Below are 11,830 nucleotides of genomic sequence, written 5' to 3'. Positions count from 1 at the left end.
AAAAGCTTGTACATGTTTATTAACTGTCAATGACTAATACAACGTAAATTAATAATGGGGATTTACAACACGGAGCACCTGCTGAACAGGAACAAAATGAATGGTACTTGTCCAGGACACGCTGGTAGTGGGGAAAAAGCATGTGGGAAATGCTTATAGTAGTACCGTATGTGTGTGTGTAAATGCAGAGGAAAACATGTGAAATCAAACACCCAAAACTGCCCTCAGCAGTCACATCTGCACATCTGGGGAGGAGTGTAGTGCTGTTCTATGCAGAGAATTACCTGAGAATACAATACTTATTTTCTAAGATAAGTGCATGGATACACAGAAAGAAATATGTATTAGGTATATGTTTTACTCATCAACAAAACTCTTATATCTAACAGAATATTTGGCGCACAGTAACAAAAATCATGCTTAACTTTTCACTATTGTGAACTCTTTCTTTTACTTGCTATACACCTGATGGCTAGGAATTCACAGCCATGCCCATGTTCATGAAAGGCCACCAGGTTCTGCTTCTTATCATGGGCACTTGTACATCCCTGAGGTTGAGGCAAGGAAAGAGAAGGAGAATCAGTGGCAGTGAGCTCCTATTGTCTGATAAATCAATACCAAACTCCTCATCCACACCTGCTTGGCCGTGAGCACTCTGATTCTACCCTACTTCATCATCTGCATGCATCTCCCACTGCTCCTCAAAGTGAACCTTATGCTCATGCCATAGTGACCCCCTTACCTGTCTTGTGAGTTTTCCCAGACTACAGGAAAGTGTGGCCTACACATCAGGAGCTGACCAGGGGTTTGGGAGCCCACATCATTCTAGGTAGGGAGGATCCCTGGGTATACTGAGCAGGGAGCAGAAAGAGCATGGGAAACCTCATCATTTAGCTTCAATGCTGCACCCCCAAGGGACTAGGAGAAAGGAATGGTTTGGGGAATAAGTGACAAGATGGGATACCAGTTCTACAACAGACAAGTACATTTTGCAGGGCTGTGGGTATGGACTGAAGGGTTACTTACAGGATTAGTCATCTTCCTCGGGATCACTGATCTCTTCATATGCTATCAGGTTCTTTCTTTGGCGCAGTCTATTGGCCCAAATATTCTTCCCTTTCTTGGATCCTATGGTGGAGAAGAGTTGGTAAATGAGAGTTGGTTGGGTTGGAGAGTATAAGTCTCTGTTTTGTTTTGTTTTGTTTTTTTCAGATAAGGAGATGCCTCCTCCCTCCCAAGTGCCCACAGGCATTCGACATAGTCTGTTTTCCACATCTTCTGGCTCAGAGAGGTTGAGACGTTAGACCAATACACACCAAATGCCCACAGTTTTAGCTTCTGGCTCTTCCCATTGTCAGATTTAGATTTCCAACCTCTTTACTTACCAGAACATTCATTCAGACCTTCTTTCATTCAGCATATTTGTGTTAAGGGCATATTGTGTGTCAGGCTGAGGGCTGGGGATACAACTGTAAGATGCATTCCCAGGTTATCACAGATGGAATTACTTGACCACATTTCATATTGTCAAGCTTTCTAGATTTAATGCCCTTGAACAATTTGTGAACTATGATTCTTTATTTCCATTTTATGGACTAAGAATCTGGAGTTCAAAGAATTTAGAAGACTTGCCTATAGTCACTTGGCTTTTATTTTTAATTCTTATTTTTTTAAAGTAGGCTCCACACTCAGCATGGAGCCCAACATGGGGTTTGAACTCACAACCCTGAGATGACCTGAGCTGAGATCAAGAGTCAGACACAACCAACTGAGCCACTCAGGCACCCCTAGTTACTTAGCTTTTATATCAATGACAAGTCAGGTCTATGACCCTGGAAGTCATGTTCTAACATCTCAGCTGGAGCTGGGTGAGCTCCTCAGTCCAGTCTGGCTACAACCCTGTCCAGGATCCATCCCCCATACCTAGACCACATACTTGAACATAGCCAGGAAACAGAGGAGTCGTTCCCACATAGCTACCTCTTACCTGGTTTCTTCTTACTCTTTTTACCAGGGGCACTCGCTTTTCCTGGGCAGCGCTGTTGTTCCTGAACCTGCTTAGAGCCAAGTGCTACTGGCACTGGGTCTGAATCATCTTTTTCCTTTGGTTTCTTGTGCATCACCTTTTTAATGTGAAGGTCATACATAAACAGTATCAACAGCATTTCTCTAGTGCTTTAGAGCTTACAAAGTGTCTTCACATGCAGTACTTTGATTAATGTCTTAAAACCCTGGAAGATCATTATATCACCTGTACCTAAATTATGAAGAGCCTGGGAGATTAGAACAAAAAGGAATGGCCTAAATGAGGATGTCTCCAGGGCTAGAACGTTTGTCTTCACCTTCTTGCAAACAGCAAAATGCTCCATGTAAGTGGAGTGTTGTAGACAGAAGAGTTGGGGTAGAATAGCATTCTAAGAATCCCCATGAGGGGCTCCTTTCTTGCATAGAAGCTAGTAGAGAGCTGCAAGGAGAATAAATGTAAAAATGCACAGAGACAAAACACTGCTGGAAAAAGGTATAGAGGAGAGGAGTACAGGGAAGGGAGAGGAAAGGAATAGTTCACAGAAATTAATATAGACAGCAAAGAAAGCAGCACCAGATGTCACCTACTATCCTATGCTGGCAAGAACATTGAATGTGGAATTAGGCAAGGTGGCTCTCATACCAGTTCTGCCTGCATCAGGATGTGTCACTGACCAACAATCTTAAGTTACCTTTCATTCAGTTCCCTCGTTTATGAAATAGTGAACAATAAAAGTAAAAGAAGCTAAGTGAAAGTACTGAGCTTGCAAACACTTTAATGTGGTAATAATGAAAATGAATACTTTCTTTTTTGATCCTTCTTTGAATTCTCTCAACTGTCTCCAACCGTCTCAACTGTCCCAGATGCCTTTACCCTCTAAAGTAGAGTTTATTCTACAATTGTGGAATCACTTATTCAGTGAACATTCAGGTACCTCTGAGGGACTCCCTGGGCTGGGATCGAGGCTTCAGAGATGCCTCAGATGCTGACAAGGCCCCAAAGGAGATCACAGTAGGGAGGGGCTGACAGCTCAGGCCATTCTCAAGCCACATGAAAGTGTCCCTGCCACAGAGCAGAGGGACGCTGGTATTTCATTTTGCGAGAGTGGGTGTCTAAACAGAAGCATGATCAGCTTCTGTGGGGTAAAGCTTTGGGGGAAACCCTCGAACTTCATAAACACATGAAAAGTTTCTTGAGCTTGGAAATCCTTTGGGGGCTTTTCTTAATTGTCCTGTGATTCATTAACAGTGTTTAGCAAGAACAATCACCCCTTTAAAAAAAGAAATGTTTCAAATGTACAGACTACTACCACTACCTCTGTGGTCTCAGGCAAATTACTTAACATATCTGCACCACAACATCCTCATATTTATGATTAGTTTTTATTACTAATATCCTCATTATTATCTGAGAATAATGACAGGAAAACATCATAGAGGTTTTCTGAGGATTAACGAAATTAATCCTTGTGAAGTGCTTAAAATAGTATCTGACATCAGTATGAAAACAACAGAAGTATCAGCTATCACAATCTCTAATTATTAAGTTATTGATGCTACATCAGGAATTGTGATAAACAGATCATGAAAGGGAGGCAGCAAGGGTCAGGCAATATTCAATATTCCCCCGCTCTTACCGATATTCATATCTGTGGAGGAAGAAAGAGTCTCTGGTTCTTTAGATTTGGGAGATACTCACCTTCAGGCGTTTTCTCTGTTGCACATCAGAATCCTCCTGAAGAGGTTCATCTAAAAGAAATGATAAGTGGAAGTTTTTCTCTGCTGACAAACATTCCCAAACACCAGAGACTCCTGTAGTATCAGGGAATTCTGAGGAAAGGGTTATGAATCCACTTATTGTCAAGGAGTTATTTTGAGACTGGCTTTAAAATTTTTTTTTGATGTTTATTTATTTTTGAGAGAGAGAAAGAGACAGAGCACAAGTGGGTGAGGGAAAGACAGAGACAGGGAGACACAGAATCCGAAGCAGTCTCCAGACTCTGCACTGTCAGCACAGAACCCGACGTGGAGCTTGAACCCACAAACTGTGAGATCATGACCTGAGCCGAAGTGGACGCTTCACCAACTGAGCCAGCCAGGTGTCCCTGAATTATCTTTAAATTGTGATTATACACTTATTCATGGCATCATAATTCATAATTTTCCTTCTGATGATTTGTAAAATGTGAACTAAACTCCATCACTACCTCATCCTATTCTACTACATATTTCTTGCTTCTCCCCCCAATTAAACTGAATTAATTAAACTAAATTGATTGCATTCATTTAAAGATGTGTGACAATTAAACTGAATTAATTAAACTAAATTGATTGCATTCATTTAAAGATTTAAAATCACTGTCTACTTAAACCTGGTGAATTTTATAATATGCCAGTTATACTTTAACCAAGTCATTAGGTGTATGATGAACCATGGATGATTTAGCAGTGGTTCTGGAATGTTTCCAGTAAAAAGATACTCCTTTAGTGTCAGGGGTGCCTGGGTGGCTCAGTCAGTTAAACATCCACCTCTTGGTTTTGGCTCAGGTCATGATCTCACAGCTGGTAGGTTCGAGCCCCATGTCGTGGTCCTGGTGCGGGGCCTGCTTGGGATTCTCCCTGTCCCTCCCCCATTCACACACTCTCTCCCTAAAAATAAATAAATGATAATAAAAAGATACTCCCTTAGTGTCAAAAATTTTGTAGATTTTCAAGCACTAGATTTTCAGCCCTCTTACAGTAGTTTTGGGAACTTGTGGAATCTGGTCTGTCTTCCTGGAGAGTCACAGGTCTGTTGGAGATGGTTTGAACATTCTGACTCTGTCTGCTTACAACTGTGCCGTCAGAGCGGAGACCACGTGAGTATATCTCATCCTCTTTACAGCGAGTACACACACTGCTCAAATGCACACAGATTTCTAGAATCTGCTACCTTTTTCACTGTGTGTTACCTGTGCTGACAACTAGAAAAGCTCGATGTGTGGAGAATCGCTCTCTCAAACTCTCTCCCAAGCTCAACACCTAGAATCAGGTTGGATTAGGAGCAAAAAGACTACTTGGTTTGGGTAAAAACACCAAATAGCTGTATGTCATTATATAATCCATATAATGCATTATACACACACACACACATATATGTATATTATATAATGCATTAATCACTCTCTCTTAAGATATTTACCCAATACCTCTGCCCTATTATGAAATTGACTCTTGAAGTTTTTTGTGGAGTTATACTTTTTTTTAAAAAGTAACTTCTGTGCTCGCTTTGGCAACACATATACTAAAAAAGTAATTTCTATGCCCAATGTGGGGCCTAAACTCATGACACCGAGGTCAAGAGTCGCATGCTCTACCAACAGCCAGCCAGGTGCTCCACATGGATTTACACTTTAATTATATTTTTCTTAATTGTCCTGTGATTCATTAACTGTGTTGAGCAAGAACAGTAACACATTAAAAAAAAAGAAATGTTTCAAATGTACAGAAAATTATGGAGAATATGGGAAACACGTGAACATCTATCACTGAGTCTAGTCAGATATTACCATTATCCCACAACTGCTTCAGATTGTTCTGAGATCTTTATTCAAAATATAAGAAAACATGGGGCACCTGGGTGACTCAGTCGGTTAAGCGTCTGACTGGATTTTGGCTCAGGTTTGTGAGTTCGAGCCCCACATCGGGCTCCATGCTGACACTGCAGAGCCTGCTTGTGATTCTCTCTCACTCTCTCTCACTCTCTGCCCCTTCCCTGCTCTCTCTCACACACACACTCTCTCAAAATAAATAAATAAAACTTAAAAATATATATAACAAAACACAATAAACAAGTAACAGCTGAAGTCATCTGTACAGTCCTCACTGATCCCTGCCCTCCCTCTTTCTGCATTCCTGAATTTGATGGGTTTTATTCTCATTCAGGTTTTATACATTTACCATTTGCTTATTATCCATAAAAATATATACTCTCATTTTGCATGTTTTAGGATTTTATATGAGTGGCCTCTGACTCTACTTAACCTTCTACATCCTACTTTTCTCACTCAGCCATGATACTTTTGAGAGAGCAAACTCCTGAGAATCCTTCCCAAGCAGCTGGACCCAAAGCAGTTGGGCTTTAGGAGACCCTTTCCAGGCCCTTCCTGTCCACTTACTCTCATTCCCGGAGTCCTGGTCTTCATCAGAATCATGCCCACTGGACTTTGTGGCACATTTTTTAGGACACATGAAGGCTGGGAGGGTGGTCTTGAGACCTAGAAAGAAGCAAAATATTTGTTCTTTAAGAGACAACCTGAGAGGAGAGGAATGTGGGGTGGGATCCTGGGAAGCAGCAGGAAAAGTAAAGTTCATCAGCTGGGGGAATCCCAACAAGGGTGAGCAGAAGAGAAACATGTGGGATCTATGTTTGAGCATCTTTGTGGCCACCCCAGGCCCTCAGCCCTGCACAGAATAGAAAAGAGCAGAGGGGCGCCTGGGTGGCTCAGTTGGTTGAGCGTCCAACTTCAGCTCAGGTTGCGATCTCACAGTTGGTGAGCTCGAGCCCTGCATCAGGCTTGCTGGTGTCAGCGTGGAGCCTGCTTCAGATTCTCTGTCTCCTTGTCTCTCTGCCCCTCCCCCGCTCATGCTAGCTCTCTCAAAAATAAATAAAACACTAAAAAAAAAAAAAAAAAAGGAAAGGAAAGGAAAGAAAAGAAAAGAAAAGAAAAAAAAGAAAAGAATGCCCCGAAGTTGCCTTAGGATTTCTCCCTGCACAAAGGGCAGGTGTGGGACACTTGCAGCCTAGGAAGAAGCCGTAGCATGTAAAGGGACTGAGGGGATAGTGATGTGTTCCCAGGCTTGTCTGTACCCAGAACTTCCTGTTACCTAGACCAGTCATGATGTCATAGTTTCTCTTCATGTACACATAGGTGATTTTATCTGAGTATCCAAGTTTTGCCCACTCTTCCTTAGAGAAGAACTTGGAAATAGCCTCGAATTCCTAGGAAAGAAAAATAAGTAAATCCTAACAGCAACTCAGCTAAACATGTCTGGTCTTCAGTTGGGGTCTCTTCCTCTGCCACAGGATCTCAATGTTGGATCTGTGAACTGGGGATAATAATCCTTCGCAGTTAATGTCATGGGTAACATTCCCTAGCCTTTCCCCAGGCATGCAGTAGATGCTTAATGCTGGTAGCATGCTCTTTCACCTTCCAGAATGGACTGAGAGTCACCAAATGCAGTGCAAAGTCACAGATCTGTTGTCTCCAGGGATGGTGGGTGAGGAGAGAGTGAGGATGGGAAGCTCCTGAGTCTCTGGATCTCCCCCTGACACCCTGCTCCTTTTCTCCAGTACCTCTTACCTCACCTCCTCAGAAATCTAGTCACTCTACAGTGTCCCCTGGGCCACTCCTCTACCCCCTCCAGATCACCTCACCTTGCATTTCTTCTCTGATTTCTGGGTAACCTCTTTGGGCTTCTTTGCAAAGGAGTTGCCTTTGTTCATAGCACTGGAGATGGTTTGATCTTGAAGGGGCATAACTTAAATCTCTCCAGTCATGTATCCAAAGGACCTGAGGAAGGGAGATAGCACTGAGGGTAGGCTACATTTCGTCAGTTACCTAGAGTTCTAGGTTCTACTTTTCTCCATCCTGGGCTTATCTGCCCCTGAAAAAGGACATGGCTGTGGGGGTGTGGGTTGGGGGGGAGGCAGAGTCAAATGAGATCTTTGGCTGGAGACCTTTGGGAGAAGTACTGGTTAGGAATGACAGGTTTTCTGTAAGCATTAATGCATCCTTGAGACTTTGAGAAGGGATTTGTTACTGTTGATAGTAGTTTGCCTGAAGTTTGGCTTATCCTGAAGGAAAGATATAAAGACAACCTTGTTGGGCAAGAAGTGAAGTGAGCATCTAGTTTTATGAGGGGGGAGGGGGCATGTTTTGAGGCAAAAGAGTGAGGAGGTAAGTCCCAGAGACCATATGGTGTCTCTGACAGATGGGTTTAGGTTTTCAGGCAGAGGGATGTGGGGTTTTGCTCTGTTGAAAATAAATGAAGATTGCTAACATAAAGTGGATTTAGAGCCCATTATTAGGTTATTTGAAAATTATTGGTGTGAAGACAGCTAGAATCTCCAAGACTACTCGATCAGCCATCATTTAGGCTGAGAATGTGGAGAGTTTCAATGCAGCAATCTGGTGTTCCTCAACACTGGGAATCTCTTAGGGAGAGAAAATTCAGGGGTCTCTAAGGCAAAGAAGGTTTCTGCTCCATCCTAGAGGAGTCAATAAAAGAGTCACTTAGGCAGTGGCTATTATCTCTGGTTAAAGAAATCTAGGGGCATCTAGCTGGTTTGGGGGTTTCTCAGGCTGACGGGAGTTCTTTCCTCAGGAAGGCCAATTAGAAAGTCTCACAGACGAAAAACTAGTTTTATCTTTGCCTGACGGGGATTGCCCTGAAAGGCTTTAAGTCACTTCTCAGTCCTAGGGATATTGAGGATGTTGGGAGGCCCAGCGAGAATTAAACTACTTGAGTGCCCTGTGGAGATTCGTTACTTTTTTACCTGCCCACCTTTGACCGGTCCGCAACTGTCCGAAAAGAAAGCTTCCCTCAGAGGCGAAGCGGAGGCGAAAAGTCGCTCCAACGGCTGATATCCCACAATTCTACTGCCCAAGGACAATCAACCAATCAGAACAGTGAATGAACTTGAACTGGCCAATCAGGGGGTAAGAAAGTAGGCGAGGCAAGGGAGTCAGTCACGGGGTCTCGTAAGTCCAGCTCCAGGGACAGCACCGTTTTTTCACAGTGGGTTGATTTTCACGCTTGAAGCAGGATTGTGCTCTGCCAAAGTTGGCCGCTCTAGATTCTGTAGGCCCTTAAGTGCGCATGCTCAGATGGTCCCTTTTTCTTCAGCGTACTGCTCTGTTCTGTGCATTTGTAGTTTAGTTTTAATAAAGGCGAAATATGAAACCATCACCTCAAATCCTTGCTATCAATCTCCAACTTCCTCAGGTATGGGGGTCTTTTCTAGAACTACTCTAGTGACTTCAGAATTTTAAACTTTTAAAAGATTGAATTCCTTTCATTAATATATGTATGAAGTTATTGAAACAGAGACTTCATGTAGTTGTCCCATTAAAGATAGCATTTGCAGGTACAAAGCTACAGAGATGTCTACAGTCTTTATAAGTCAATCCTTCAACAGCAGTCTCATATTGGATTTCCTCATTCTAGATGAAGATTAACAAATTATCCATAATCAAACTGATGTCTTTGATTAGATGACTAACAAAATTTATAGTTATTTGGCTAGGAGCTCCCCAAGGAAGAGACACACAAATAGGGCATATCACCGGTACTGTCTGAAATAGGAACTATGTGATCATTGTTACAGTGATTCCATAAACGCTGTCAGGTAAAATTTGATCCTTGACAAAAGGGACACTTAATGATGGGATGCCCAGAAAAGCTTGTATTCTCTTGACAAATCTCTGTGTTGTTAGAGGTGAGTGTTTCACTCCTATTAATGTTCTCTACTGAATCTTGAGAGATCTGAAAATTTGGAATGATAGAAGAAACACAATATTCATCTTGAAAACTTTCCTTTTTGAGAGAGAGAGAGAGCAGGGGAGAGGGGCAGAGGGAGAAAGAAAGAATCTTAAGCAGGCTCCATGCTCAGTGCAGAGCCTGATGCAGGGTTTGAAGTCATGATCCTGGGATCATGACCTGAGCCAAAATCAACAGTTGGATGCTCAACTGACTGAGCCACCCAGATGTCCTTATCTTGATATTTCTTTTTTTTAAGTTTATTTATTTATTTATTTTGAGGGAGAGAGAGTGTATGAGCAGGGGAGAAGCAGAGAGAGAGAGAGAGAGAGAGAACCTCAAGCAGGCCCAGAACTGTCAGCACAGAGCCTGATGGGGGGCTCGATCGCACGAACTGCAAGATTATGATCTGAGCTGAAATCAAGAGTTGGATGCTCAACCAACTGAGTCAACCAGGTGCCCCCTCCATCTTGATACTTATTAATAAAATTTGTAATGATATCTCAAGTAACAGGATTTAATCTGTTTTGCACAGCATCTACAACTACCTGAAAACTTCATCATGACAGTTTCAAGGTCTAAGGCTTGTTCGGGACATTCTGTCTTAAGTCTAGTCACATTTCCATAACAGAGGGGACAACGTATTCTGCTCTCTCTTGTTAAAATCAGAAAACATTTCTTTAAAAAAATTTTCAATGTTTATTTATTTGAGAGAGAGAGAGAGAGAGAGAGATAGTGGGGGGAGGGGAAGAGAGAGAGGGAGACACAGAATTGGAAGCAGGCTCCAGGCTGTGAGCTGTCAGCATGACCTGAGTCGAATTCCAATGCTCAACTGACTGAGCCACCCAGGTGCCCCAATCAGAAAACATTTCTTATAGAATGTGCTGATAGGCCATGGCCCCATGGCAGTTTGGAGCCCCCCCTAACAGGTGGGGCAGTAGAAATTATCTTTGGTGTAGGACATGGCCGCAGACAGGTCCTCAGCCATGGTGAGGGATAAAGGATCAAGGCAATGATGGTGGTGGTAGCAGTGTCAGCAGCCAAGGTGGCAGTGGGGGCCTGCATGACTCCCTGTGCAAACCCAGTGAGGGACAGGAATTATTTTAAACTTTTTTTTTTTTTTTTTACTGTTTTTGATAGGTGTTTTTGAAAGATGTGCTTTTTTTAGAAGACCCGATAACCAGGAATGTTTTCCTCCTTAATAGTACTATTTTAATAGTAATAGTATTAAAAAGAGTATCCATATAATTACAGCTTGCTCTGTCCCTCAGGGGACTCAGAAGATACTTTCTCTAGGAATTTGTTCCGACCCCCTATCACCAGTGCCTCCAACAGGTTCCCAATTCCTCCTGTGCTTTCTGTCCAAAGTCTTGATCTCTCTAAGTTTTTCCTCCCAGAATGATAGGTCTCTTAGAACAGGGACAGGGCAATGACCCTTGTGCCCAGCACAAAGCCATATGTGTGCATTATCCCATATAATTTTCACAACCTCACCTTGAGTTAAGTACTGTTATTATCCCTATTGTGTAGATGTGGAGACTGAGGCTCAGAGAGTTAGGCTGCCTGATCAAGGTCACACAATTCACTCCCAAGTTGAATTGAGTCCAAAGTCTGTGCTTTTAATTACTGTTTTATATGGCTTTCAATATTTGTTGGTTAGTTGAATGAATGAATGCATCTTAAAATTACAAGGGACTTTCAACATAATCTACATAATCTCTAATGATCACCCAAATTTCCTATGGCTGCTGTAACAAGTTACCAAAAGTTTTGTGGAATAAAACAAGAGAAATTTATTTTCCCAGAGTCTAAAATTAGTTTCTCTAAGCTGAAAAGAGGGTGTCAGCAAGGCTGTACTCCTTCCAGATGCTCTAGGAGAGAATCTTCTCTCTGCTCTTCCAGCTTCTGGTGGCTGCCAGCATTCCTTGGCTGTGGCTGCATTATTCAAATCTCTACCTCCATGGTCACATCCCCCTCTTATCTTCTGTTGGTGACAAAATTCCCTGTGCCTCCCTCTGATAAGAACACTTGTGATGCATTTAGAACCCACCCAAATAATCTAGGATAATCCCCCTATATCATGATCTTTAACTTAATCACACTGGCAAAGTCTTTTTTTTTTTGTTGTTGGTATTGTAGGTAATACACATAAATTCCAGGAAATAGAATATCTTTGGTGGGAGAGGTGAAATTATTCAGTCTCCCATAATCTGACCTCTGGTCCCAGAAGATTCACATCCATCCCACATGCAAAACACATGTACTACATCACCAATACCCAAAT

At 42.3% G+C, this 11,830-nt stretch overlaps 1 protein-coding gene and 1 pseudogene across 1 annotated transcript; both read right to left on the bottom strand.

Annotated features, from left to right (window-relative positions):
• On the bottom strand, positions 1-8,646 carry LOC125931650 (protein SSX1-like). Its single transcript, XM_049643771.1, has 8 exons — positions 8,564-8,646; positions 7,442-7,577; positions 6,892-7,006; positions 6,183-6,281; positions 3,725-3,774; positions 1,988-2,123; positions 1,027-1,128; positions 1-548 (listed from the first exon to the last, which is right to left on the bottom strand). Exons 2-7 carry the CDS (start codon positions 7,541-7,543, stop codon positions 1,031-1,033), a joined length of 600 nt encoding a protein of 199 aa, XP_049499728.1. The 5' UTR covers positions 7,544-7,577; positions 8,564-8,646; the 3' UTR covers positions 1-548; positions 1,027-1,030.
• Positions 8,647-9,119: 473 nt separating this feature from the next.
• On the bottom strand, positions 9,120-10,643 carry LOC125931283 (E3 ubiquitin-protein ligase RNF138-like; annotated as a pseudogene).
• Between the last annotated feature and the right edge of the window lie 1,187 nt (positions 10,644-11,830).

Source organism: Panthera uncia, chromosome X, assembly GCF_023721935.1.
Source record: "Panthera uncia isolate 11264 chromosome X, Puncia_PCG_1.0, whole genome shotgun sequence".
NCBI classification, from domain to species: Eukaryota; Metazoa; Chordata; class Mammalia; order Carnivora; family Felidae; genus Panthera; species Panthera uncia.
This window is presented reverse-complemented; position numbering and strand designations above follow the sequence as displayed.

Excerpts from the sequence above, each read along its gene's own strand:
- LOC125931650 (XM_049643771.1), bottom strand. The coding sequence starts at position 7,543 with ATGCCCCTTCAAGATCAAACCATCTCCAGTGCTATGAACAAAGGCAAC. Across the intron at positions 7,007-7,441 it reads AATCAGAGAAGAAATGCAAG|GAATTCGAGGCTATTTCCAA; the intron begins GTGAGGTGATCT and ends TTTCTTTCCTAG. Across the intron at positions 6,282-6,891 it reads TGACATCATGACTGGTCTAG|GTCTCAAGACCACCCTCCCA; the intron begins GTAACAGGAAGT and ends GCTTCTTTCTAG.